At 42.9% G+C, this 25,668-nt stretch overlaps 5 protein-coding genes and 1 pseudogene across 10 annotated transcripts; 2 read left to right on the forward strand and 4 right to left on the reverse strand.

Annotated features, from left to right (window-relative positions):
• Positions 1-298: 298 nt before the first annotated feature.
• On the reverse strand, positions 299-1,448 carry LOC115742301 (60S acidic ribosomal protein P1-like). The gene is made up of 3 exons (XM_030676516.2): positions 1,285-1,448; positions 981-1,196; positions 299-493 (listed from the first exon to the last, which is right to left on the reverse strand). Exons 1-3 carry the CDS (start codon positions 1,351-1,353, stop codon positions 440-442), a joined length of 339 nt encoding a protein of 112 aa, XP_030532376.1. The 5' UTR covers positions 1,354-1,448; the 3' UTR covers positions 299-439.
• A 1,596-nt stretch (positions 1,449-3,044) lies between these two features.
• On the reverse strand, positions 3,045-9,023 carry LOC115742299 (serine/arginine-rich splicing factor SR34A). 3 transcript variants are annotated; one of them, XM_048271957.1, is made up of 14 exons: positions 8,868-9,023; positions 7,027-7,134; positions 6,512-6,577; positions 6,334-6,408; positions 6,153-6,246; positions 6,066-6,104; positions 5,915-5,961; positions 5,779-5,836; positions 4,634-4,683; positions 4,473-4,529; positions 4,228-4,307; positions 4,035-4,106; positions 3,905-3,941; positions 3,045-3,362 (listed from the first exon to the last, which is right to left on the reverse strand). In XM_048271957.1, exons 2-14 carry the CDS (start codon positions 7,111-7,113, stop codon positions 3,342-3,344), a joined length of 783 nt encoding a protein of 260 aa, XP_048127914.1. In that variant the 5' UTR covers positions 7,114-7,134; positions 8,868-9,023; the 3' UTR covers positions 3,045-3,341. The 3 variants fall into 3 exon arrangements, with proteins under 3 accessions (XP_048127914.1, XP_030532372.2, XP_030532370.2); XM_030676512.2 differs by adding an exon at positions 7,280-7,416 and having other exon boundaries at positions 6,066-6,246; positions 8,868-8,992; XM_030676510.2 differs by having other exon boundaries at positions 6,066-6,246.
• Positions 9,024-10,194: 1,171 nt separating this feature from the next.
• Positions 10,195-15,218, forward strand: LOC115742298 (polyadenylate-binding protein-interacting protein 10-like). 2 transcript variants are annotated; one of them, XM_030676508.2, is made up of 11 exons: positions 10,195-10,423; positions 10,532-11,051; positions 11,451-11,561; positions 11,710-11,754; positions 11,840-11,912; positions 11,998-12,110; positions 12,211-12,270; positions 12,356-12,403; positions 12,490-12,558; positions 14,596-14,657; positions 14,776-15,218. In XM_030676508.2, the coding sequence occupies exons 2-11, from the start codon at positions 10,593-10,595 to the stop codon at positions 14,831-14,833; spliced, it is 1,098 nt and encodes a 365-aa protein (XP_030532368.1). In that variant the 5' UTR covers positions 10,195-10,423; positions 10,532-10,592; the 3' UTR covers positions 14,834-15,218. The 2 variants fall into 2 exon arrangements, with proteins under 2 accessions (XP_030532368.1, XP_030532367.1); XM_030676507.2 differs by having other exon boundaries at positions 10,196-10,427.
• A 988-nt stretch (positions 15,219-16,206) lies between these two features.
• Positions 16,207-18,549, reverse strand: LOC115742300 (RNA-binding protein 38-like). The gene is made up of 6 exons (XM_030676515.2): positions 18,093-18,549; positions 17,822-17,954; positions 17,430-17,544; positions 17,294-17,327; positions 16,826-17,048; positions 16,207-16,729 (listed from the first exon to the last, which is right to left on the reverse strand). The coding sequence occupies exons 1-6, from the start codon at positions 18,303-18,305 to the stop codon at positions 16,665-16,667; spliced, it is 783 nt and encodes a 260-aa protein (XP_030532375.1). The 5' UTR covers positions 18,306-18,549; the 3' UTR covers positions 16,207-16,664.
• Positions 18,550-20,796: 2,247 nt separating this feature from the next.
• On the reverse strand, positions 20,797-21,867 carry LOC125312733 (annotated as a pseudogene).
• A 964-nt stretch (positions 21,868-22,831) lies between these two features.
• On the forward strand, positions 22,832-25,600 carry LOC115742297 (protein IQ-DOMAIN 18-like). 3 transcript variants are annotated; one of them, XM_030676503.2, is made up of 5 exons: positions 22,832-23,315; positions 23,425-23,724; positions 23,879-24,121; positions 24,500-24,643; positions 24,747-25,600. In XM_030676503.2, exons 1-5 carry the CDS (start codon positions 23,220-23,222, stop codon positions 25,371-25,373), a joined length of 1,410 nt encoding a protein of 469 aa, XP_030532363.1. In that variant the 5' UTR covers positions 22,832-23,219; the 3' UTR covers positions 25,374-25,600. The 3 variants fall into 3 exon arrangements, with proteins under 3 accessions (XP_030532363.1, XP_030532365.1, XP_030532366.1); XM_030676505.2 differs by having other exon boundaries at positions 24,750-25,600; XM_030676506.2 differs by having other exon boundaries at positions 22,834-23,315; positions 24,500-24,622; positions 24,750-25,600.
• Positions 25,601-25,668: the final 68 nt, after the last annotated feature.

Below are 25,668 nucleotides of genomic sequence, written 5' to 3' on the forward strand. Positions count from 1 at the left end.
CTTCTGTGTGTTTTGAGAATTTTCGGGGGTAACTCCGAACACTTTAAGCGTGATAAGGTTCAATATCAAAACGATCCGCAATAGACATAATTCTGTTTTTCAAGAGCAAATTCTCGAATGCTGCATTTACGATGATCATTCACCGCGACCAGAGTAATCTTTCGTTTCTAATAAGTAAATGTGCAGCTGGCTACTAGTCTTCTGTGTGTTTTGAGAATTTTCAGGGGTAACTCCGATCGCTTTAAGCATGATAAGGTTCAATATCAAAACGATCCGCCATAGACATAATTCCGCTTTGCAAGCCAACTCAATATCAAACGATCCGCTAAATGTCGACATTGCACGCAACCAAATTGAGGATGGAAACTTTCCAAAAGATTCTATAATCTGAAGAACCAAACAAAAAATACCAGAAGAATCAGAATGAGTACTTGTTTCCTTAGTCGAACAAGCTGAAGCCCATGTCGTCGTCACTCTCCTCCTTCGCTTCTTCCTGCGGTCAAATTCAAGAAGACAAGGAGCAATTCAGAGACAAATGACAAAGTGATTGTCCATCAAAGCCATCAACTAGACCAGGACAATTGAACTTGAACGAGTCCCTGCAAATTTCTCACACAGATTTTTCAGAACAAGTGATGTCACAATTGCTAACACCAACTCAGCCGAGCTACGTCGACTTAACGAATTTCCGAATTCGAGCGATGATCCGTAGTAATGATCATGCTTCGCATTACCGTTGCAGACAAAGAAGCCTTTAGTGATCTTCTAGATTCAAATCGAAAGGAAGAAAACAAAGCCACAAAAAATATGCAACAGGGCCAGAATTTGGAATCACCGCTATGCAATGCTAAAAATTTGGCTAAGTAATTTCCATTTTCCAACACAGAATCGATCAGATGCAGAAAAACCTCTGCACATCCACACAATCAAATCCTATTAGCTGTATATAGAAAGGAGTAGCCAAAAGAAGAGGAAACTACCTTCTTCTCCTCGACAGCAGCAGGAGCCGCCGCAGCCGCTCCGGCGGCGCCGCCAGCTGGTGCGGCCACCGCGACGGGAGCTGCGCCGCCGCCGGAACCGACGTTCATGACTAGGTCCTCCACGTTCCTCTTCTCCGCCAGCTTCGCGAATAGGCTCGGCCAGTACGACTCCACGGAGACGTTTGCTGCTTTCACCAACGAGGCGATCTTCTCCGCCTGTTTCATTACATTCGACGTTTCAGCGATGACAATCAAGAGAAGGGAGGCATGAGCATTTGCGTCACAGAGAGAGAGAGAGAGTTACGGTGATTGAGATTCCATCGTCGTGGAGGATCAAAGTGGCGTAAGTGCAAGCGAGCTCGCCGGCTGACATTTTGGCGGTGGCGGACGAAGACCTTCACTTCAAAAACCTGCCTGAGAGAGCCGATGGAAGCGAGCGTGCCGTCGTGAAGCTCTAGAGAAGACGGACGTATTTATGATGCCTCGGGAAGCTAGGGTTTGGATTGTCACGTGGGTGCAGCACGTGACTTGTCTGCTGTGCCAAACGAACACTGATGGTTGGGCCCAGCCCATGGATTCGGACCAGGACTATGCCAGGACTTCTGTTAGGTCCACCGGTCGGTGTAAAAAAAATATGTAATTGACCTCGATTCTTTTTCTGCCCAAAAAAACAAAAAAGAGATCTCGATTCTTGACAGAGACGATAATATTGATCCCCACGAGGAATAGCAACGACGAAATGCACGGCAATAAGAGATGTTCCGAATTGTCAAGTGGATGACTGTTTCGTCGTGGGTGAAGCCTTCTTGATGACCATTTCAACCATTTCCACGGTACGTGAGTCTATCTTCCCCCTGATGTTCGAGTGGACGACAACGACAAGGAGAGACGGAGATCCTAATCCCTATTACCACATTAAGGAGCTGCTTCGCCTTGTTAGCCTACTTCCTCTTCGAACGAGTACTAGGTCGCAGTAATGTGCGGCGGGATCTACAGGATTAGCACTTCTGAACCTGGAGATAGTGATTGAAGGTGCCTTCGGGATCATCCGAGGATAAGAGTATTCAAAGACGCAATAATATTCTGCAAAGGTCTCTTTCATATTGTGGATTCCCCAAGGGGCACAGCCGATATTGTTGCTATTGGATGATAAACAACCTAAAGATAGAGATGATCACCACGAGACCGGCACAACGAGACGATCCAATTTCTAGGGGAACATTCATATACCCATTTGGTGGAAGCATCATGGGGCAATTTGTTGTTGGTTCAAAGATTTATGCACGTTCGGTGCTAGGAATAGCTGAAGACCAGTGAGTTTAAGAGAGAGTGCTCACACCCTAAATGGCGCGAAATAACGAGGTTTAGAACAAAGATTGTTAGTTCTTGGGACGTCATCACTCCTCGACAATCTGGAGTGACGAGTTTCTTTGATGTCGTCCTGCTACACCGACGATCAAGGCAAGTTTCCTTGACGTCATCCTACTACACCAACAATCAAGGCGTAGGCGTCGATCGTACGCATTGGCTACCTCCTAAGCCTTTGAGATATTGGCAGTTTTGATTTGGAAAGAGGATTTAAATCTCGCTATGAGCCGGATCGTTCGAATAAACACACGCCAACAGCAATTGGACCTTTCCATCTCTAATGAGATACCGTTCGAACTAGTTTCTAGGTTAGGAAACGATAAAACCCAAGAGAACCAGTTTTGCCACGCCTTGATCTTGACCTTTGTCGACAGCATGATGCTTATTTCTCTGTTTCAAGTACGTTGTTCTGTGTCCACTTCATTAGATTTTCAAATAAGTTATTGAAGGTATCTGGCAATTTAATTCATAGGACGAATTGCCAAATTATCAAGAAGTCTGTTTAGGGAATTATATACCTCCCGCTAAAATACCCAGAATGAAAGCTATTGGCATTATAAGAGTATCCTTGAATAAGAGTATCCTCGTGAATCCATCAAGCATTGCTAGAAGACCAAGTTCAGATTCCTCCCCATAGCTCCGCGCGATGGACCTTGATAAGGACAAGACAAATTTCAGTGCTAAGGACACTGGCAATCAGTTCAACATCAGTATTAATTCGAAACCAGGATGCAATCTCTCCCTTGGATTTGTCTCGAGCCAAGCCATCATCATCTCAAACAACACCATAGCATCTTCGTAGCTATTTATAATATTCAGATGACGCATTGAAATCCAACACTACAGGACGTCACAAAACAGTATAAGGCATTCTTGAGTACCTAAAGTTCTTTGACTAAGGCATCGTAACCCCAACAAAGATGGATCCCAAAGTTCCCTAAACTCACTTTTCTTCATTACAACCATAAGCACCAGGACGTCTGCTTCAAAGAATCAGCCACTACCTGACCTCACCTGAAAAGAAACGTGGATATCTTCAGAGATGCATAGAATCACCGAACAAGAAAAGACCTACTATTACTGTTTAACAGAAAAATATAAATATCGCTATTTCATTGATTTAAAAGTAAAAGTTTGTCCTCCATAGGAAATAGGAATTTGTATCTATCCCATGTGCATATTGATGGGGTAATAGACTCAACAATTTCATTGACAGCAGTAATAGAACACGATCATAGGCATAGGAGTGTTGAGTACCAACTTTAACAAGAGAGAGCCTTACTATCGCTATCTAGACTCAAATAGGACCCCCCTGACATGTAAGAGGTGAGCAATTTATCTACGACAATCATGAGACATTTGTATGAAATTGCCAACTATAGTGCATCCCTCGTTTCCTTCCTCTCAATATACCCAGGAGGACCTGTCATCTCGTATATCATTGATATTCTAATCTTTAATTTCCAGAAGCACAACCCTAAGACTCGATAGATCAGCTCTATCTGAATTTGCCTAGCACGACATGCATCTTAGTACACGGGGGGAAAACAACTCACCTGGCGGGGAGATGCTGACCTTGATCTGGATCTTGCTCTGTTTGATTTGGCACAGAGAAAATGACCGAGAGCATAAGACACAGAAGATAGCACACAGAAGCAAATCAAGATCAGAATCCAACCTACATACCTAGTAGGCTTGACTGGAGATGCTGATCTAGATCTAGATGGCGATTTTGATGCAGATCGACCCCGTGATTCACTAGAGAAAGAAAAATGGCATATTAGCGCATCAAGAGAGAGAGTGATAGATAGATTGATAGATTTTTTTTTTTTGTCAGAACACACACACACATATATATATAGAGAGAGAGAGAGAGAACCTCCGTTCCCTTCTGTCGCTTCTGCTTCTACTGCGGCTTCTGCTGCGAGACCTAGAAGGACTGTTTTCATATTTTTTCACCTAGCCAAGTGACCAAAAGATGCAAATCAGAAGAAGACTTTAACAAAGTGACTTAAAATTCCATGTTATTGAAATTATAACCTCTACTTTTAAAGCTTAGTTCTCCTACAGAGCTTAATTAATCTTAAACATCAAATTTATCAACCAAATCATTGAATGAGTCACCCGTATATAAGATCTCGCCCACGGATTTCTGAACTCAGTGTCATCAAGTTTCCGAATCTGAACAACAGAAGGTTTTTACACAAAATCAGGAAAAAAGAGAAAAAATTAGGAGCCCTAGAAAGTAATTCCAGCAAATTAAGTGCTCCTTTTCATAAACTTACAGCATACTTCATGTCATCATAGTTGGTGTAATCAACAATGCCATAAGTCCCTGATTGCACATATCTCAAATATCAGCACTTCCAAATAAAAAAAACTTAAGATGAGCATTCCATAATCATAAATTTATTGCATGGTGCAGACTCTAATCATCTCTATCATGCCCTCAGCAGTATGACTGTTTATCTATAACCAAAAGCCAGGACCGTTTATCTATAACCAAGAGCCAGGACCAGATCTAGCGGTTCATCAGAGGAAAGGAGGATTTCAAATGGAAATGGGTCCCCATACAGACATGACATCAGAAGTTGGCTAGAAGTGTACAAAGTAAATTGAAAACTTCATTTTCCATGATAAATTTACCAAAGTGCAGTGCGCTCTCATTATGCAAAATAAAATAAACCGACAAATATACATTTATGAGCCCACGTGCATCTTAGAACCTCAAATGTAAGATATGACTATCAGGATAATCTTTCACGGAACTAAGAGGAGGGAAGCAGAAGGAATTATTCAGATACTGACATCAACATTTTACAGAAAACCACACCATATATGCCAAGGCGGAAGTATTGCTTCAATAAGCATAGTTGGAAATTTCACTCGGTCTCAGCCCATATTTTCTAGAAATTTACTTAGCATAAGCACTCAATACTCTACACAATTTTTGGGCAATTTAAGCTTGATTCTCAGAGCATGATCAAAACAAGAAAACAATTGACAAAGTAAATGCATTTGTATAACATTGGCATTGATGTCTGTACATTATAGGAGAGCCCATCCACTTTATGACAAAAAGATGCCACTTGAGATTTTTGAAGGCAAGGCAATCCCAAAGAATTCAAGTCAGCTAAAATTTCAGATTGACAGATGTAGATGTTATTTTAATTTTCCTTCCCACGATTAACGACTGGGGTATGAAACGGCTGATGCTTGTGCTCAATGACTCCAATGAAATATCTGCAGTTTCTCTTGAGAAATATAGAAGCTCTAACATATTAATAGAAACCTGTGCTGATCGATCAACAAGACAGCCTTTGTCAACTAAAGGTAGCACTCAATAATTATTTTCACGTCAACCAGAGTAAAAGGAAATGATAGAAGAAAATGACGCTGGTGCAATGCATATTGAAATTTGATAGCAAACCTTCACTATCACGCGTAACGTCCGCAAAGCAAACATCACCAGCTTTACGCATATGATCCTGCAATTAATAGAAACATTCAAGTGGGCAAAAACAATGCTAGATTCAAAGCTTTTTATGCATATAAAAAAGCCTCACCTTCAAATCTTGCCAGGATGCAGAAGAAGGAAGCCCTCGAACAATGACTGTATATAAATTTGACAAAAAATCAAGTTCATTCTCATAAACTCAAGCTGCAGTTCTCCTGTTAAATCTATAATTGTATTTTGAATAGTCCTACATCGAGTACCTCGGTATTCCGAATGGCGTGAGACACCAAAGCGCCCCCACCACTTCCACCCCCCACCCCCACCCCCACCCCCACCTCCACCTCCACCTCCACCTCCACCTCCACCTCCACCTCCACCACCATAGCTACCACGACGATCACTTGAAGATGATTGTCCTCTACCACCATGAGCAAGTTCAACCTGCATCAAGGACGGGTCAAAAGCCAAAGGAAAAAAGGGAAGAGCCGTAAAAATAGAACACACCAAAAGTGAGGACATTCAACTCACCCGCAGACGGCAGCCATCAAAATTGTATCCATCACGACCCCTAATTGCATCTTCGGCATCTCGAGAGCTCTCAAACTGTTCATAAATGATACACATATTTGCCAAGTACATCAATATGACTGTAAGCATCACCAATACCATAGCATAGTTTAGTAGAATGAAGGCTATTATGAGGTACCTCCACAAAACAATAACATGGAGGACGAGGTGGAATCTTCAGCTCGATATCCAATATCCTTCCATACTGCAGATGGCAAAAGAACTCATATAAGCTGGTTAACCTAGTCAGCTCAGTAAAATCTCAGAATGAGTCATTTACGAAATGATTTCACTCAACCTATATAGACACATAAGACAACATGAAATCCACAGCAACCTTGAGTAGACAATGAATTAGGGAATCAAGACACTTAAGTGCTTCACAGCTGATTATCCAACAAGCGTCCCATATAACTGGTGGAAATTGAGAAGATAAACTCAGGTTTGATCCACTGTTTACAGCCCTCGGTAACTAGAAGCGATTTATATGACAAAAATTCAATGATATGGATATAATGAAGCTCGATGGGTAAAACAACACATTACAGTTTAGACACCTGTCAAAGCCACCTATGCCAAAAATATCTAATAGCTAATTTGACAAGGCAAAAATGGCAGAACAACATCTATATGAGAAGAAACTTTAAACTAAACCTTGTAAAATAGATCTTCGACTTCCCATTCCCTTATATCAGATGGGAGGTTGCCAACGTAGATTGAGCGAGAAAAGCGGCTACTCATTTCTATCTCAAAATTTTTTCACTGCAACAGGGCAAGGAACAGGTTAGCGAAGCTTGAAAACTAACTTGTTCTTATTCAATTCGTTGATATTTGACCCAGCTGCCATTATCGGTCAACCACTGCTGTCAAGAGTAACGAAAAGAAAGACCAAAACTATGAAGCAAACCAAGAGAGCAATCCCGCGGTGAGCCATGCTCCACAAGCTCCACTGCTCATTTGCTCCAAGATGCTCCAAAGCTATATTAAATTTGAAAACAAATTCGATCTCCACATCCTCTCCAGAAAATTCGCAGATGTATAGATCTTCTGGAAGTGACCAAGGTCTCCAGTTATTTAAAAAAATACCCATTACTCCTCCCTGATTCTCCCACTCCCTCTCTAAATCCCTATGAATGATTGCAAAGCTCATATTTGTCCAAGCACTTGTCATCTATCATAAACAAAGGATCCGTGTCATGAGATCAGGTAAGATTGAGAAACATCAATTCATTCACCTTACTTATCTCTCTTTAAAATCGTCGGAGTTTAACAAGCCTGCTAAACATGTATTCTGTTTAATTAAAACGTAGATTTGATTAAACACCAAAAGGCCACTGTAGAAAAAAATATATGCCAGACATGTCTTGTTAGTGAGTCAATAGTTGACTATGCCTTCCTCTCCAGAAGGTAAAACCTGCATTGTAGCGATTGTCCTGATGGACATTCCTATTGGTTGCTATTGTCAAACTGAGTGTAGCATGACATAGTTCAAAGGGTGGAATGAAAGTAAGAGTGCTCAATCAAACCCCAGCATTCTCCAATATGCAAATGAGACTGAACATACAAGTTCACAAAAATCAATACACAAGCCCTCCCTAGTACAACAAAATACTTGCATCACATTAACTTTCAGGGATAATGCACTTTATTCAACAGCGTCCTGTACAATACTTCCCAAAATGCAGTTACCTCTAAAAGAACTTGCACCCTCACATGACTCTCTCTCCGGTTATTTTGCATAATATGAAGATGACCATCTTATAAGTGAATATGCTGGGAACTCAGCGGTCCTTACCATCCTTCAATGTCAACAAAGAACACAGTCACATGAACCAAACTGAAAATCAACAGCAAATGATCATAGGTAAATTTATGGCCCCAAACAGTCCCTTGCAGGCTAAATCCCCAAAAAACAAAAGGGCCACCTTACCAGATCATCAATCAAAGGGTAAGTTAAGTGAAAACCTTGCAGTTTGTCAGAAATGTGCCGCACCTCTCACATTTTAAACTTGCACAGGCACCCCGCCAATCACACTAACACATCCATATTTGTTTGAAAAGACGACACAAAGCTCGCCACACTCAAATATGAAAAGCCCCATGTCCTTTGACCCAAAAAAAAAAAATGCACACAGTTCGCTGGATCGTGCTAAATAATAAGTTGTGACCATCAGACCCGCCCCTCTATAAAAAATCCCCACTGCGACATTGCATTTCCAAACCGAATTCCCGAGCCCAAACAGATGCATTACAGCGCATTTCCACACAGTCACGACTGAAGCCAAAGACACTATACCAAAGTCCCCTAAAACAGTGAATTCAGCAACGCCAACCCGGCCCTCCGATCGCTCCTCAGTAGCAAACCAAATCATATGACACCAGAAGCTAAAAAGACGCAGCCTAACTTCCAGACGCTTTAAAAAAGTACTCGATCTTCCGTAACCAAATCTCGAAGAAACAACGCAATCTGCATAAACAAAGGAAGAATACCGTACCTGAGTTCGACAGCGCGGGGAACGTTCCCTCCGGAGAGCGAGCGCAGGAGAAGAGGCGAGTCGAGCTCCGAGCGACGTCGATGGAGAGAGGACCAGGTGAGCGCTAGGGTTTTTTAGCTTTGCTGGCCGAGGTGGAGTCTGACAGTCTGTGGACCCTGGCGTTGGTTTCTTGCCCTTTTACTTCGAGGGCTGAGCTGGGACGGGTTGACGGGTCGGGCACGTTTGAGTTCGGCCCGATATGACCAATGGGCCAATTTACGGATCGCACGTGGCGGATGGCCCACGAAAGAAGGCCCAATCAGAACCGGAATTTTGTCAAAGCCGCCAGTGCGCGATGGATGAGAATGTTCGACCCAAAAAAAAAAAAAATGGATGAGAACGGAAATTTCGGTTTTATGTTATCTTTGACCTTATCACGGTGAGCATTTCCAAGTTGGACTGTAATAAATCCAATCTGATCACGATTATCGGAAAGTACACGTGGCAGTGGATAAGGCCATCGATCCACCACGCCAATCATGGACACTACCGCACGGCATTCTCTCTCCCCCGCCACGTCAGCAGCATATCCGCCTAATATTCTACAACTCTCCCTCCTCTCATTCTCTTTCCTTTCTTTCTTCTTTTTATTTTATTTTTCCGGTCATCTGCTCTATCGCTTTTCCACTGAATATATCTCATGTCCATTTCGGCATTTCCGACGGTTGATACGAATTCCCAAAATTTATTGAAAAACGCTTAATTTTGACAACCGTTAATGTCAAGTCAGGCACGTCGAGTAATCTAAAGATCTTTAAAGGGAATTCAAGAAATTATTATCGTCGGATCTCTTTCATAAATGAGGCGAGAGGTGAAAATGTAAAACAATTCTCGGTTAAACACGCGCAATAATATGTAAAAGATTATCCGTATACTGCGATCTTGAATAAGAACATTACTAGCCAGAATTAAAATTTCTCCTGTCTTATCGTATATCTACTGCTAAAATATCGATGTCGAATGTAATTCGTCTCGAGAAAGATGCGATGAAATTCGTTGGTACTAAGATTTTTGAGAATGTGTCCCGAAAGGACAATAATCAGATTGTAATGGTCCCGATTGGCATTCAACGACCCACAGCGTGAATGACATCTACATGCGGGGAAAATGGTATTCGAATGAGACTTTTCTTCTGTACCAGGCGTCACGCGCACACCCAACACCGGTGTCCATCGAAATCGAGAAGGTCCAAAGAGGGCAGTGCAGCGCAACCGGACGATCCGAAGACGAGCTCCGCTGCGACTCTCTCTCTCTAAAGTAAGCCCATCTCCTCTCTCTCTCTCTCTAAAACCCTCTTCTAATCTCTCTCTCTCTTACACGGGTCATCACTCAGACAATGACTCGAGTATAAAAGCAAAAGGTGCGAGCTTCACCTTTGTCACCTGTTCTTTCATCAACCCCGCAACGATTTTGGTGCTTTTTGTTGCCATTTGTTCTTGGGTTTTAGGAGGGAAGACACGATCTGGTGGTGGTGGGTCTTTTCCTTGGGCTCTCGCTTCAATGCGAATTAGATAAAGGCAGATAATTTGCTGCTTCGACCAGACGTACTCTTGCTGAATCTAATCATTTTGGGATTTCCTTCCTCATCGGCATCGTTTGATCTTTTGATAAAACCTTCTTTGCAGAAGAGAAGAGGGAGGAGCTTTTGAAGAAGGAAGAAGATTAAAAAAGAAGGGGTCTTTGATCATGGCGGTCGCTGAGAATGACGGGGTCAAGATCGGCGCGTCGGGTCAGAATTTGGACGCTACTGCTGTATCGTCGGACGGGAATGCGTCGAGCGATTCCGCGAAATCGGAACCCAGGAACGGTGCCGCGACCCAACTCGATCGGCCCGTCAACGCCGGCGCTAACGGCCGCGCGGATGTGAACGGCAGAGTTCTGGTCGCTAGGGGGAGTAGAAATGGTCAAATGAGTCAGATGAGAGACGGGCTCCGCAGGAACGGAAGTAATTTCGGGTCGAGTGGATTGAATGACGTGAGGGAGCTTGTGGATATGTTGTCGAAGCTGAATCCTATGGCTGAGGAATTTGTGCCTCCTTCGCTGGGTCAGAGCTTTGCTTATTTAGCTGATGGCGGCTTTGGCTATCCCCAGAATTTTGTGTTACAGATTGATGGGGTCGATGGCAATGGACATACCGGAAGAAGGGTATTGACGCTAGCTGCATTTTCATTCATAGAAATCTTCCATAATGTTATCTGATGGTTAGTTCAGAAGGTTGAGAAAATTTAAAGCATTGAATGATGCAATCTTCAGTTTGTTGTCCTGAATTAGTAAATGAATAACGTCGGTGTTGGAATATTGTCAGTTTGGGAACGAATAGTTTAACATTCAGTGAAGTTAACCCGGCTGCGGTATTGTTTTGTGTAGTTTCTAATCTAATTTCTATTTCTGTTGTCTGCTAAATAGTTTAACATTCAGTGAAGTTAACCGGGCTGTGGTATTGTTTTGTGTCGTTTCTAATCTAATTTTCATTTCTGTTGTCTGCTAAATTCTGAGCACATTGCTTACCTTTTTTTTTTCGTGTGGCTGTTTTTTGTTTTCCAGAGGAAGAATGGCTATAGCCAGGGTAAGCGGCGGATAAATAGTAGAACTAGTATGGCGCAGCGTCACGAGGTAATTAGGAGAACCGTGTATGTGACTGACATTGATCAACAGGTAAGCATTTTGTTTACACTGTATGGCTCTACTGGACTTCTATTGTTCTTTGATGGAAATGTCATCTGTTGCTCGTAATATTTTTTCCTTTCCCTCTTACCAGTACCTGTCTCTGGGTTTAATTGGGTCTGTAATTTATTCTGAATAGGTAACTGAAGAGCAACTTGCAGCTCTTTTCAATAGTTTTGGGCAGGTAAGCAGAATTTCATTTATATAATGTACTGGTTTGATGCTTGTGGTGCCATTTCATTAAAGAAAGCTTCTCTTTTCTGCTGAAGGTTGTCGACTGTCGTGTATGTGGCGATCCAAGCTCTTGTCTCCGGTTTGCTTTTGTTGAGTTTACTGATGAAGGTATATGGTTGAACATACTTATAGTGCCATGGCAAACTTTTGCTCTTCACATGCACTTTGACATAATCATTTCTTTTTCTTGCAGATGGTGCAAGGGCTGCTTTGAATCTTTCGGGGACTGTTCTTGGTTATTATCCTATTAGGGTTCAGCCTTCCAAAACTGCGATTGCACCTGTTAATCCAACATTTTTGCCAAGGGTGAGTAAACTGTGTCGGTCATCTCATCATGCCTTTTCTCCGGTATTGACCTAAGTTTTTCCATCTTCTCTGAAATAATTGTGGTCTTGTTCTGTTTCAGTCCGACGATGAACGTGAGATGTGCTCAAGAACTGTTTATTGCACAAACATTGACAAAACGGTAGATATGAACTTCCCCTATTTTGGGAGTAGTTATCCTGGTGGATTGTGTTTGCCCTTCTTCATTTTGTCGATCATCAATGCAGGTTACTCAAGCAGATGTTAAGTTTTTCTTTGAATCTCTCTGTGGAGAGGTGAGCAATTACAGCTTAAGCAATATTTTAGTCCTTGCTTCACTTTGATTACCTTTTGCTGAACACAATGGATTTGCTTCCTGCAGGTTCACCGTCTGAGGCTACTTGGAGACTACCATCATTCAACTCGTATTGCTTTTGTGGAGTTTGTGATGGTAAAGCCAGATCTTTTGATCCTAAATTCTTATAGCTATCCTCTACTGTCTATGAATATATGTTCTCTCTGAACTAATACAATCTGAATTGAGATTCTTTATAGTAAGTTAAGAATCTTTTCCCTTTAAGCAGTAGTCTCAAATCTAAGAGGTGAGTTCTTTTTAATTTACATTGCTTCAGAGGGATGTGATGGCTGGGTGTTTTTGGCCTTCCAGTCACTAAGAATGATGCCTTTGTCGATATTCCAATCATCTCATGTTAGTTAATTTTTCCTAGTGGTGGCTTTTGTCCTTTCATGTTCACATTTACATAGGTGTCTTTATCGGGCGGTTGACCCTTACTAGTATTCGAATTTGGATGATTTTTAACTTGTGGATATTTGCAACTAAGCAAGCTCTCTCAGGTCTTGGCTTCACTGTTTCCTTTTACATTTGGGAAATTCTTTAATGCCTAAAAGAGGTCCTCAGCATCCGCAAAATCGCACTAATGCAATGTGGTACTGCTAAAACACTGTTTTTAGTCTACTGTTCATTTTTAGAGCACCTGGTGCTGAAGATTTTAGTGGTCCTCAATGTCAGGCTAACTGTTAGTGCCACTTGGTGGTGATGGTCTCCCACTATCTCTCTAGCAAAATAGACAATGAATCCTACAGGTGTTGGCTGGAATCCTCTGTGATTACCCAAGTTTGATCCTCACAAGTAGACTGGAGTAATTTCTGTCGCTAGATGCAGAATTGGGTTTTGCCTGTCTAATGATAGCGGAAATGTCGGGTTTAGGGGGTCAGATTCATATCTTAATCACTTCTAATGTTTTACTAAACAATTGTATGACCTGTGAATTTATGCTGAACCTCCTCTGTTGAAGTTTTAGGGTCCTCAGGGAGCGGTTGTTATAGACTACTCGAGCTGAAAGTTGAGAGGCTGGTGTGTTAGGAAATGCATAGCATGAAGTTTAAGTCTCACTGAGTTTGAAGCCTTGTCCAAGCGAGCATTAGCTAAACATTGAGTAGTAGGTGCTGAAGTTGGCATGTGGCAGATGAGCAGAAGCGTTGCTACATTAGGGACTAAATTGGAGAGTAAGGTTCATTGTACTGCACTTTAATAAAAAAAAATTGCATAATGCTACACCAGAGATGGAGTAGTCCTGTACTGATTAAAGAGGAAGAAAATACTTTCTTTCTTAGGCAAATGTTGCCTCTTCTGAGGTTTGGGGAAGCATTTGTTGTTGCTGATGGCTTCAAACAGGTCAGCATAGTTCTAATGTGGTTGAGTAAGGTCCCTCAGCCTTGCTTTGCCGAGGATGAAATTGAGCTTTTAAATGCCTTCCTTTATCAATGCTTCTCCTAACCGTGTAATTGTTTTATGCACAAGACAATGGAAAAACATTTGTAGCTGACGTGGTGGTGCATTGTCGCAGTTGTATTAATTGGATCGACGCCAATAAACTGTTGAAACATTAGCCTCTAAGCTGTCGTCTCTAATTTGATTTCATGGAACTTCACTTATAGATATTTGAATCCCTGACGAAAACACGAGACTATATATTTATGCTACGACGAAATTTTGACCAGTGGTATCCTAGCATAGATGTATGGTACATTAGCCAGGACATATGTTGCCCATCGATGGTTTCTTCATTTTGTAATGCTTGACTGAATGAGAAGATTAGGGGGAAAAATAAAAGCCTTGCTGCACCTTGTAGTTGGTTCACCGTTGGTAATTATGAGCAAATAGCTGGCGTATTGGTATATGGGGTATTGTTGCTACATAGGTTAGCCCTAAAAATCACCAACCATAGTCTGGTGTCCTGTCATTGTGGGTATGTTAGTTTTGTAAAGGTTCTGGAATTTCACTTGATGTTGATGAGACAATATATGTTGATTTTAGATTCTTTTATGACAAGCCCTCTTCTGTGTTCGCTATCTATGAAGTATAGAGCATCGCCTTATGATGTCTTCAGCCAAATCAGTAGGACATATTTATGTCTACTGCCAACCCTGCACTACTGCTGATTGGTCATCTTCACCATAATTGCAGGCTGAAAGTGCAATTGCGGCTCTTAGTTGCAGTGGTGTGGTTTTGGGATCTTTGCCCATAAGGTTGTTCCTCGCGATCTCTTCATGATATCTGTGATCCAACTGTTTTTCCTTCCCCGACACGAGATTAATATAGGACTTGCTCGTCTTTTAACCAGTTTTCTTCGCTTTACGCGTGCAGGGTGAGTCCATCAAAGACCCCTGTCAGGCCTCGAGTTCCTCACTCTCTGACGCATTAATTATGGCTCTTCATCTTTCTAGGACTTATCTGCTGATGATAGACATTTAATCACACATACATAGGTACATAGTCACTATATGGTACTTGCAAACGTGCCCGTCTATCTATCTGTATCCTTTCCTCCGTCTCAGCCTGATCTGTTCCGACGTGTAGGACAACTTCATGTTTTGTTTGTCAAGCATGTAGAGTTGAAGATCTTGAGGATATGAGTGGCCTAGTTTTGTTGCATAGTGCAATATGAGTTCTGCCCCTTGGAGGATTGCTGTGCTATTTGAAGAACCCCAAAAGTTCTTATTTTGTGTTTGTTCCATTTGTGTAGTTTAACTCCTGGACGTTTTCGCCGTTGACAGATGAGTTGTTAAATGAATTTTATGTTCGGTTAATTGGATTTGATAGTAGAATGGAAATTGTTGCAGCATTGTAAGCTTAAGTTGTGTGTTATAGAATCCACGAGACAAACTTAGAGAAGAGAGAGAAATCTTTTTCAAGTCGCGAGACTAAGGAAAAGCTTTTCGTCTTGTTTATATTCATTCAACTTCTGTCGTCTCCACAATTTCATGAGCTAAAGTAGATGGGTGCTTCCGAAACATTAGTTTAGCAACCAAATACAGAGTTAAATAGCCAAAGCCTATGAGAATCTGGCCACATAATTTTCTCCTCAAGATTTTTTTTTTTTTCAAGAATCGCGTTTTAAAGCCTGAGAAAGGTCTGGTTCAAGCTTTTAGAAAGTGTAATGAAGTCCTAAAATTTGTTAAATCTGTGAAATCAGGTCCTTCCATTTTGAAAGGTTTTAAGATGTAGTATGTATTTTCGTGATAAGTTTTAAAATTTAATTGCACATTTCAAAATTTTTTGCATTCGATTATATTTTGACTGCACTTTTTGAAAGTTGTAACTCAATTGTACTTTTCGACCAAAAAAAACTCAATTGTACTTTTCGACCAAAAAAAAAAACTCAATTTTTCTTGGATTTCAGGTGCACTTATCCCACGTTTTTATTTGTTGCTTGCAATGCCAAAGGTCTATGGATTACAAAAAACCCAATAGCAAATACTCAATAAGCTACAAGACAACCTTTGATACTACTACAGGGACAAGCTGACTCTGTCAGTCTTGGCATTTGCTTCAACATGTTTCCTATATTGCCACGGAAATATTTCATCTTTAATGCATTCTCTGGCAGTGGATTTGCTCGTCTTTGTGCTACTCGGCAAAGCAGTTTCCAGTCTCATAAATCTTAGTTTGCATCCGGCGGTTGCACGATTGTGCAATCCCACGCACAAAGCTAAGATGCAAATGCGCAACCTACCCTTCTCCTTAGCATTTTTTTCTCGGTCGACAGCGCATATTTTTGGTGTTTTCATATCGCTCAAGTTTCCGGTACTGGTTATTCAACTGAAGATGCCCAACTGCAGTTTACTAGGCCAGTATGTGAAGCCGCTAGGCATCGATACAAGGCACAGAAAAATTGCCAACTAGGAAGGGTTAGAACAATCACTAGCGCGCTGTCGGTAACATTATAGAGACACAAACCTGAACATTGTCAAGAATTGAGTTCAAATTTTTAGTTAGAAACGCAAATTCCATGTCTAAGTATGTTATGCAATGTGCATGTATGTGAATGTGTACAATGCTGCGAAATGAGAATGAATTTCTGTAATCCATGTGAATGAAGAAGACGAAACCAGTAAGAAAAGACCTAGCCTACAAGATGGTCAAATTGAAAAATTTTGCTCCTTCATGCCTCCATATATTTTTGTACTTGCAGCCCGTCGAGACTTCGAATTTTGCTCCTTTAGCGCCTTTTCTTCGCCTGCCCCGTGAATCTTTTAGCCATTTTTGTGTGCTGGTTTGTCCCTCGTTTCTGCAGGAACTGCTGATGCGGTTGATCGTGCTGCAATTCAACGATGCAGTAGAGGGACAATCTTTTACCGGTTCACGGGTCAAAACCGAAAATACTAAGTCTTAGACGAGTGCTATCATACTCAACTGGTCACAACAGGTAGCAAAGAAGCCGAGGTAGTTGCTGATGGGAACTCTAAGGCACGGACCGTCGGAGGTAGAAGCGGATATCGCATCAGTTTTGGGTACTGTGTCGAACTACTCTGCGCATGATGTGCATAGAATGGATGGAAGTAGAACCCCGAGGACCCAGGTGCCGGAGACGGGTAATAAGCTGGATGCTGTTGGCCCCCATAGACGTTGTAATAGTTCTGCAATGCATCCAACCGGCTCGTTCAAAAGACATTACCTTACGAGATCAACTAGCACAAAGTGATCAGCAGAAGATGCATGAAAACGTACAGATCCTTCCCTTCTATAGTCATCATCTGAATTGGTTTTCAACTAATTTTGTCTATCCAATTGTTTCCCAAAATAAATCCTACTTCTGAATTAAGCACCGAAACGGACCACGAATGCAATGGCATGTTCGACGAGTGCAAGGAATCGGACTAACCATTGCGTAAAAGTCGTGAGGATAACCCGGGTACCTGAAATGCCGAGAAATGGTGAATTTAGAGCGGAGGAGGATGGTAGTATGAACAAACATGCGCGTGACACAGACTGTCTACCGAATAAATCTGTTTCGATACCCGTAAGCTGAGTAAGTAAATGCGTTATGAGGCACGGATTGCGGAAAATACGGAGCGGAGGCGTTGAAGCTGGAGGATGCCGCTGATGCGGATTTCTGCCTAAATTTCTCGGCTCCTGCACGTTGCGAACGACCCTGGTGTTACATATCCATTATTCACAGAAACTAGACATGCAACTTGAAAGTGCTCCTGAACTGAAGGCATTAGATGGTAACAACCAATCGCCATAATGAGAAAACAGACAACCAGTTACTTTGCAGGAACAATTAAAACAGAGTAATTGAAGCTTTTCCATGGTTGATGCAGCAGTTGTACTTTCTTGTGGCAGAACAAATTGATAACGCTCCTAAAGAAAAATGTCAGAGACACACACACACACCAAGAACGAGCACCTTGCTGGTTTGTCGAGAAGCGACTCCTTTGCGCGCCGAGAGATGCGAGATTGCAATTAGCCCTCCTGCCGTCGATGACTGGGTAAGGATTCTGACAAGCCCTGCTCGCCGAATCCCGGTCCCTGAACGTCACCTGGTACAAAATGATCAAACAGGATCGAACAACCACAGCCCACCGTGAGACACAGTCACCCAACACTCGTTTCCTCTCATCCTTAATCTACCTCGAAAAGGAAAAGGCGGGCAGCATGTCGCTAAACTGTTAACTTACGAAGCCGTATCCCTTGGATTTCCCCGTGACCTTGTCGGCGATCACCACGGCCTCTAGGATCTCCCCGAACCGATCGAAGTAGCCTTTCAACGCGTCTCTCCGAGTTTCCCAAGCCAGCCCGCCCACGAAGATCTTGGTGTAGGTCGTGTCTCCCGGCTGCGGGGCCTCGCTCACGTTCACCATCTCCTTCTGCGCCTGCCGAGAGCGAGACATTTTAAACCCGAGGAAGCCGGAAACTTAGCCGACAACAGCAGGAACAGCAGGACATGCGCCGAAGATTCGGATTCCGGAGGAAGAAAAAACCCAATTAACAGAAAAAGGTTTTAGGAAGAAAGCGAGGAGAGAGCCCCCCCGTGTGATCTCAAACACACCCACGAAACACAGAAAAACCTAAAAGCAACCAGCAAAAGAATCCGGTCAAAACAGGGTGTAGAACCATGATCAGGGTCATCAAGTGTGCTTGCTGCACTTTATAGCACGACCAGCTGATATGAAAAACATTCGCACAGAGCCTCCTCAGATTCCCCCAACGAAGATTCCTTCAACAAGGAAGAAGGGAGAGAGAGAGAGAGAGAGAGAGAGAGAGAAAACTGCCACCCATGTAAAAACTTTCAACCAGAACCGTTGATGTAGGGAGAAGAAAAGATCAGAACGGAAGGAAATCAATGCAAAAGGCGAGAAAAATATATGCACATGCAGAAAATCATGGAGGGTAAAGATTATTTCAATGACTGAATAAGGTAAAAAAAAACGACGAGAATAGTGCAAGTGGGTGGCAGAGCTAAGAGGTTTCCAAAGGAGGACGAGATGAATTCGATATTTCACTTCCAAATTTAATCAGTCTCGCACCATAAATTTCCAAACTTTTTAATGGGTCCGACGACGATACGTGCCTGGCTGTATACAACTCTCGCCGTCTCACTCTCTCCTCATCCGGAAATCTTTGTTTATTGTTACATCTCGTTTTCCATGACATCGCATTCGCTTCTCCTTCCCAGCCATTTCCATGCAAATTCTTGATGTTGGGCATGGTCTTTGTGGGTGCTTTCCTCGAAACATTGGTGACACCTTCGTGCACGTCCTCTCGTGAATATCATAGAGGACGGTGACACAAATGGTTATTGAATTTTAACTCGATATGCAATATGATCCCCGAAAACCGTAATTCGATGTGCAATGTGAAGGACAACATTGGATATTTTCATATGGTTCGGGTAAACTAAATTGGACATGTATCAAAATTTCAATGATCATATTGAGCAGATTGAAAGTTCATGAATCACATTGTGCATTGACCTACAATTCAGAGGAACCACATTTCATATTAAGCCAAATTTCAGAGACCTCGATCAGTGGCAGAAACTAGACATTCTTGCATGAGCTGCAAAGCCGCAACGTGCAGGCATCTCAGTTTTGGGAGCCAGCAGAGATATAACGCAAATTTCGTCTTAAAATCGCGTGTTCTAGTATGCGTTTAGGATCCTATGGAAAAGCACATTAGATAACGTGAGAGATGGGGAAAGACAACGGCTAGAATCAATTGGACAGTTGCAAGAAAAGAGAGGGGAGAAGCACCAGAGTCAAACGTTGGGTGACGTGGGGGTACAAGAGTATCCAAGGTTTATCCAAAGGTTTGGCATCATTTTTGTGGGCTGTCACGACGGCTATCTTTGCCGACTGTCCGCCACTCAGGGGGCCACGTCTCTCGATTACGCATTGCTTTGACGAACGAACGAGAAAAGGACGGTACATCGAAACGTGAAAAAGCTCTTGTTTCTCATTGCTATGAACAGTATCTACTCTATCTTGGGCTCGACTTCAGCAAGCCCATTAGAGGGCTACCAGATTCGAAAAGAGATGCCGGACAAATAGATCCGCAAAACGGGGTGAGTCGACTTAAGTTTGAGTTGACTCGAAAATGGTTTGATCTAAATAGATTTATTAATTCATTTTCAATTATTTTCGTTTAATGCAAATCTAGTGACTCATTATCGACCCAACCCATATTGCAAAAGTAATTCCATATTTAGTCAAATCTAATAAAACTCATCCCCAAATTCAAGTGTAAGTGCGGAATGAGCGAGTGCGAAATCAAGTGAGAGCAATAGAGAATGAAGAGAGTCACAAAAATGGATTAAGTCTAACGCTCCGTCCAAAAAAATATTTTCAAATTTTTCAACGTTCGGTTCACAGAAAATAAATCAGTAAAAAAAACGTTTTTCATTCATGAAAAAAAAAAACACATCCAAAAATGGGAAATATAATTTCATGAAAAGAGAAAGGTATCTTCATTCATCTTTCCTTCCTCCACACCTTCATTCCCTCTTTTTTTAACTCTCTTTTATTTTATTTTCTTTCTTTTTATTTTTGAATTTTTTTAATCATTTTAATAAAACAAGTTAAAATAATTAAAGAAAAAATTTTAATTAAAAAAATTAATAAAGGATTGCGCAGAGGAAATTGATTTTTCTTACCGACGGCGAAAAATATTTTTCAGTTCGTTTTCACGTATCGGCCAAATGCCGACTAATGCTTTCTAGAAAATATTTTTCAGAAATGCTTTATTTTCCACGAAAAGAACGAAGCTACTTATAATCAATTTACAATTTATTTGTGACTCACCTAACACTCATATTATATTTGATCCATTTAAAAATCATTTAATAAAAATAACGAACTCATATGTCATCTTGTGACAGCACTATCATGTAGGGTCAAGAAATAGGTTCAAACTCATTTTAACAAGTATAGACAAAGATAGTTTCTTGAGCACGTCCATGTAGACGAGGTAAGGGAACAGAACTGAGGCACAAGCAAAGGACAAGATCTCCATGACAGAACAGGCACTTAAGACACGGTTTAAACCTACTCGCATCACTTGCCACTCGACCTCGACATCGATCACGTTGCGCTCCACCTTGGCCTTCGGGATCGAGATGAGCAACACCCCGTTCTTGAGCTCGGCCTTGACTTTGTCCTTCTCGCAGTCGTCCGGGAGCGGGAGCCGGGTGTAGTAAGACCCGTAGCTCCTGGCCGACCACGGGCCGCCTCCTCCGCTCCCCGCCTCCTCCTTGCGCTCCCCCTGGATGACGAGCTCGTCGTCCTCCGCGGAGACCTTGACGTCCTCCTTGGACAGCCGTGGCATGTCGAACCGCATCTTGATTTCGCGGCCGTCCTCGCGGATGTCCCACGGCGGGCAGATCTCCCATCCCCCGCCGCCCTCCATGTCATCATCGAAGAGGCAGTCGATGGCCCATCTGCCGCATCGTCCTCATCGGAGATAGATGATCCATCATCCCTGCCATCAGATAAAATGCGTCAGGAACAACCTCAATTGCCTTGTGGAAGAAAGTGAATGTGCAAGCATGTTTGAAAAAGGACCCGAGGGAGAGATGTCAAAGGCCAAACGCCTAGGCTTTCTTTGATTCACCTGTACGTCCAGAGACGTGCCTGTGTCTTTGCCACCCTGCGCCGCTCTCACCGCTGCCACCCACCGTGGCAGCGACGGAAGCCCGACCGACAGCTGCTGTCACGGAGCCGCAGGTATGACCGACAGCAAAGGTGAAGCGTACGATACTAACGACCCGGCCATTTCCTCTAGAACTATGCTCTGTTAACGTCGAGAGTGATCCAAAGAGCGAGCTTTGAATATGATCCTTTCTGGGGATAGAGTTGTGGTTCGATCTTTTCTGGGGAGAGATTGGCGAGGTCGATCCAAAGTGTGATACGTGTGCAGTGAAAGAGGTTACAAGTTCCTGGTCCCCACATCTGTCGCCGCTCAAGATGTTGTCGTCGGTTGTTTCTTACATCATGCAAAAATTTTGTCATCTTGAAGGCTCGCCTCAACACCTGCACCGTTCGTAACATCATAGTCTCGAACTCGGGTAATGTCCACAGCATAACCTAGAAAAGCTTAGTACAATTAGGCACACAAACGTAACCAAACGAAGAGTATAAGGGACACAAGATTTGTTCTAATTCATCTTAAACTAGAACTACATCAGTAATAAAAAAATTTACTTTAATTAACACTTCTCACTTCTTTATTATAACTCTCAATTATAAAAGAAAGAAAATATGTATAACAGTAATTATTTATCAACCCAAACTTAAATTACTATTGAAATATGAACTTAAATTATAAAAAACTCTCCGACCTCTCGAAAGCACTGTTCCTTATAATCTCCTCGTGTGGATACGTGGATAAGAAGTATGAACCACGCTTTAATATACTGATGCAACGGAGGGGAGGGAAATGTTTTCTCAACAGTTCAAGGATTAATCTTACTGGTCCTCGCGTCTCTGCGGTTTGGTGGCCCGCAAATGGCCACAGTTTATAGCCTTTGCCTTTGCCTTTTCGTTTGATTCTTGAGAGGCAATAGCACAACCCCAGGCGAATAAAGCAAACAGCCCCAGAGGATCCAAGGCGCTTTGACTAGTCTCCTCGGCTGGTGCCTGGTGGGACAGCCCCACATTTCTCCCTGTGTCTGCAAGTCTGTCGAGAGCAATTAGTTAAAGCTGTGTGCTTTGAACTCTGCGACAGACCGCATGGAGTTATTCTCTTCAACTTTATCGAGTAGAAACGAATTCGAGACTGCTCAGATGCAGTCCCCCGCAGCATTCTTTACTTTTCCTTAATAACATCGCGGCATCCTTAAGCATAATAAGTCCATTGTAATAGCTGAGTTAACAAGGGGTTCGAATGATTGAACAATTACGTGAGTTTACAGAAACATGTAAAGGGGATAGGAGAGGAGAGGAGAGGACTCTCTCTCTCCATGTGGGTCGCTTTCACCATTTTCGAGATTGCTCGAGAGCACCCATTTCTTTTTTTCGACATCATATGAGCAACTGCACTCTCACAGCGGCACATATATGGACGTTTAACATGATATTGGCCAGCGTCTGCTCCCCACATGAACGGACCAGAAATGCCCACTTCCATTGATGGCACCCGCATCAGTCTCATCGCAGTTCTGTCCCTTTCCTTTCCCTGTCGCTTTCAATGACTCCAGCTGCGTACTGAGCCAGGCCAAGCTCGTATAGATAGAAGGTTCTTGCCTTCGGTGCATGTCTTGGCTTCAGCTGAGCTTTCGTCTGGTTGATGCGACATTAGCTTATTGATTCATGGGGAGGAGTAGTGGGCGAAGCTCTTGGTTCAGTGCCTTGAAGAGGATTTGCAGGAGGAGAGAAGAATTTCAGGAAGAAGACGAAGAAGACAAGGTTCGTGTCCAGATGCGCCAATTTTCTGAAAAGGGTCAAAGGAGTGATTTTGTTCTCCTCTCTTTTTTGCCTATGTTCTTTTTTTTTCATTTTTTTTATCATTTTGCAGGGGAGAGCGAAGAGAAGATGGACGTTCTTGAGGCCTGCTACTGAAGAAGCTGCGGCAACCCGACGATGCTGCCGCGAACGGACCATAAGCACGACAGCAATGAGAAGTGTCGTCGAAGAAACCCATGCAGATGGTGCTCAACTCGAAGTAGCGATGGCGACCACGGCGGCTGCTCAAGCGGCGGTGGCGACTGCAAAAGTGGCTCTTGAAGTCCTCCCGCTAATCAGTAGGGCTTGCGCTGATGCTCGGATAGAACACTGTGCCGCCATTGTCATTCAAACCAGCTTCAGAGGATATTTGGTAAAATTAGTACTCACATTCGACATGCGCACTTAAATTTTTCTCAAGACATTTCTTCATTGACCGCACGTGGTAAAGCTGCCTCGATCGATAGCTATATTTCCACCACCATGTGGCTAGTGATTAAGGTCGCGCCATGTTGCGTAAATCGTAGGCGAGGAAAGCGCTTCGGGCGCTTAGAGGTTTGGTGAAGGTGCAGGCAATAGTAAGAGGCCGCAATGTGAGAAAGCGAGCGGAGATGACTCTCAAGTGCATGCAGGCTTTGGTTCGAGTTCAGGCGCAGGTATGCGAGCAACGTAAGAGGCTCTCCTTCTCAGATGCAGGGAACACAAAATGCAGGTTTCCCGAATTCAGCAGCTTTTGGAGTTCAATCGATTCTATCGACATCAAACTCGCTGTAAGATTACATTTCCTTTCTGGATGGCATGGGTGATCTATAGACATGTACTTGTCTGTTGTCGGAGTGTTGGCGAAGAAAGAGCAGAAAATAATAATGATGAGAAGCAAAAGTTCAGGCTTTTCGGGTTCACTTGCTCTGTTTACCGGAGAACATTGTAGCCAAATTAGTAGTTTTTTCATGCGGTTCAAGCCTTTTCCAGAGTCTCTATTTTGAAAAAGATATAGTTATTACTATGACAAACCGGGTTTTCGCGCTTCAGATCAAAACACTAGCGTAGCGTTCACCGCATTCAGGAGCAACATCAGTGTGAACCGGTCTGTCCATATTGGCTATCGCTAATTCAGTTTTTGCTGAATCTCGGAACTTTCATTGCAGCCTAGAGATGGAAGAAGCGTTTCTTGGGATAGGAGTAACTATCGCCGACCGCACGAGTTGGCAGAGAACAAATCCGCGCCGGAGAAGAGGAAGAAAGTCACTTGGAAATGCGAAAAAGACCTGGCTTTTGCTTTCTCTCAGCAGGTTCAATAGGAAACCCCCTTTCCTGCTTCTGCAATCATCCAACCTCACCTAAGCTTTGCTATGCATCTAATTCCCCTCTCCTTTTTTTTGCATGATATGCTAGAAGATATGGAGTGATTGCAGCAGAGACCTACTTGACAGTGAGGAAGAACCGAACCTGGACACGCCCCGGAGTTCTGATCAGAGGATGACAGGAAGAAATAAAAGTAGAACCTCGTGTGACCACGGAGAAGCGATAAAAATCATCAAAATCGATACATGCGCACACCGTCCATCGTCCATTTTGTACCAATCTCCAATTAAGTCGAGACATCACACCCAAGTCGTACAGTCTTCTAGTCCTCGCCTTGTCAGATATCACCGGAACCACCAGGAATCGCCCCAAGCACCGGCGTACAATTCCAGTCCTGAACCTAGATTAAGTGGCTCGAGCGCTGGACCAAAGCCAAACTACATGGCTGCAACTGCATCTGCAAAATCTAGGATACGGTCCCAGAGCGCACCAAGGCAGAGGATTCCAACTCCAGTGAGAGAAAAACCTGGATCGGCGAGAAAACGCTTGTCGTTTCCTGTTCCCGATCCGCTTGGCAAAATGGATGGTGAATTTCATCATTGTTGGAAGAGCCCGAGCAATGAGGGAAGAGCTTTAGGAAGCAACCATTCCAGGAATGACCTCGGAAACCATTTAAGGCAAGAACTGGAGGATATGACCAAAAAAGATAAATGCTGATTTAGGAGAGCGACTGACCATCAGAATGTAGCCTACCTCTGTATGTTATAGTTTCTTTTCTGTATTTCGAAGTTCAAAGATGGAGGGTGGAAAGCTGAGCGTTTCAAGTGCAAATGGTGTCGTCATGAACCAAGCATCCAAAAGTTTGGATGTCAATCACAGTGCTATGATACAGCCCTAATGTTTCCGATTAGCGCCTTGACACTCCAAAACCGCTTTGGATCGATGAAAGACATTCAAACTCAAGGAGGGAATGCCGCCTCTACGTTACGATAAAACACTTGTAAGCTTGTTT

Source organism: Rhodamnia argentea, chromosome 10 (genome assembly GCF_020921035.1).
Source record: "Rhodamnia argentea isolate NSW1041297 chromosome 10, ASM2092103v1, whole genome shotgun sequence".
NCBI classification, from domain to species: domain Eukaryota; kingdom Viridiplantae; phylum Streptophyta; class Magnoliopsida; order Myrtales; family Myrtaceae; genus Rhodamnia; species Rhodamnia argentea.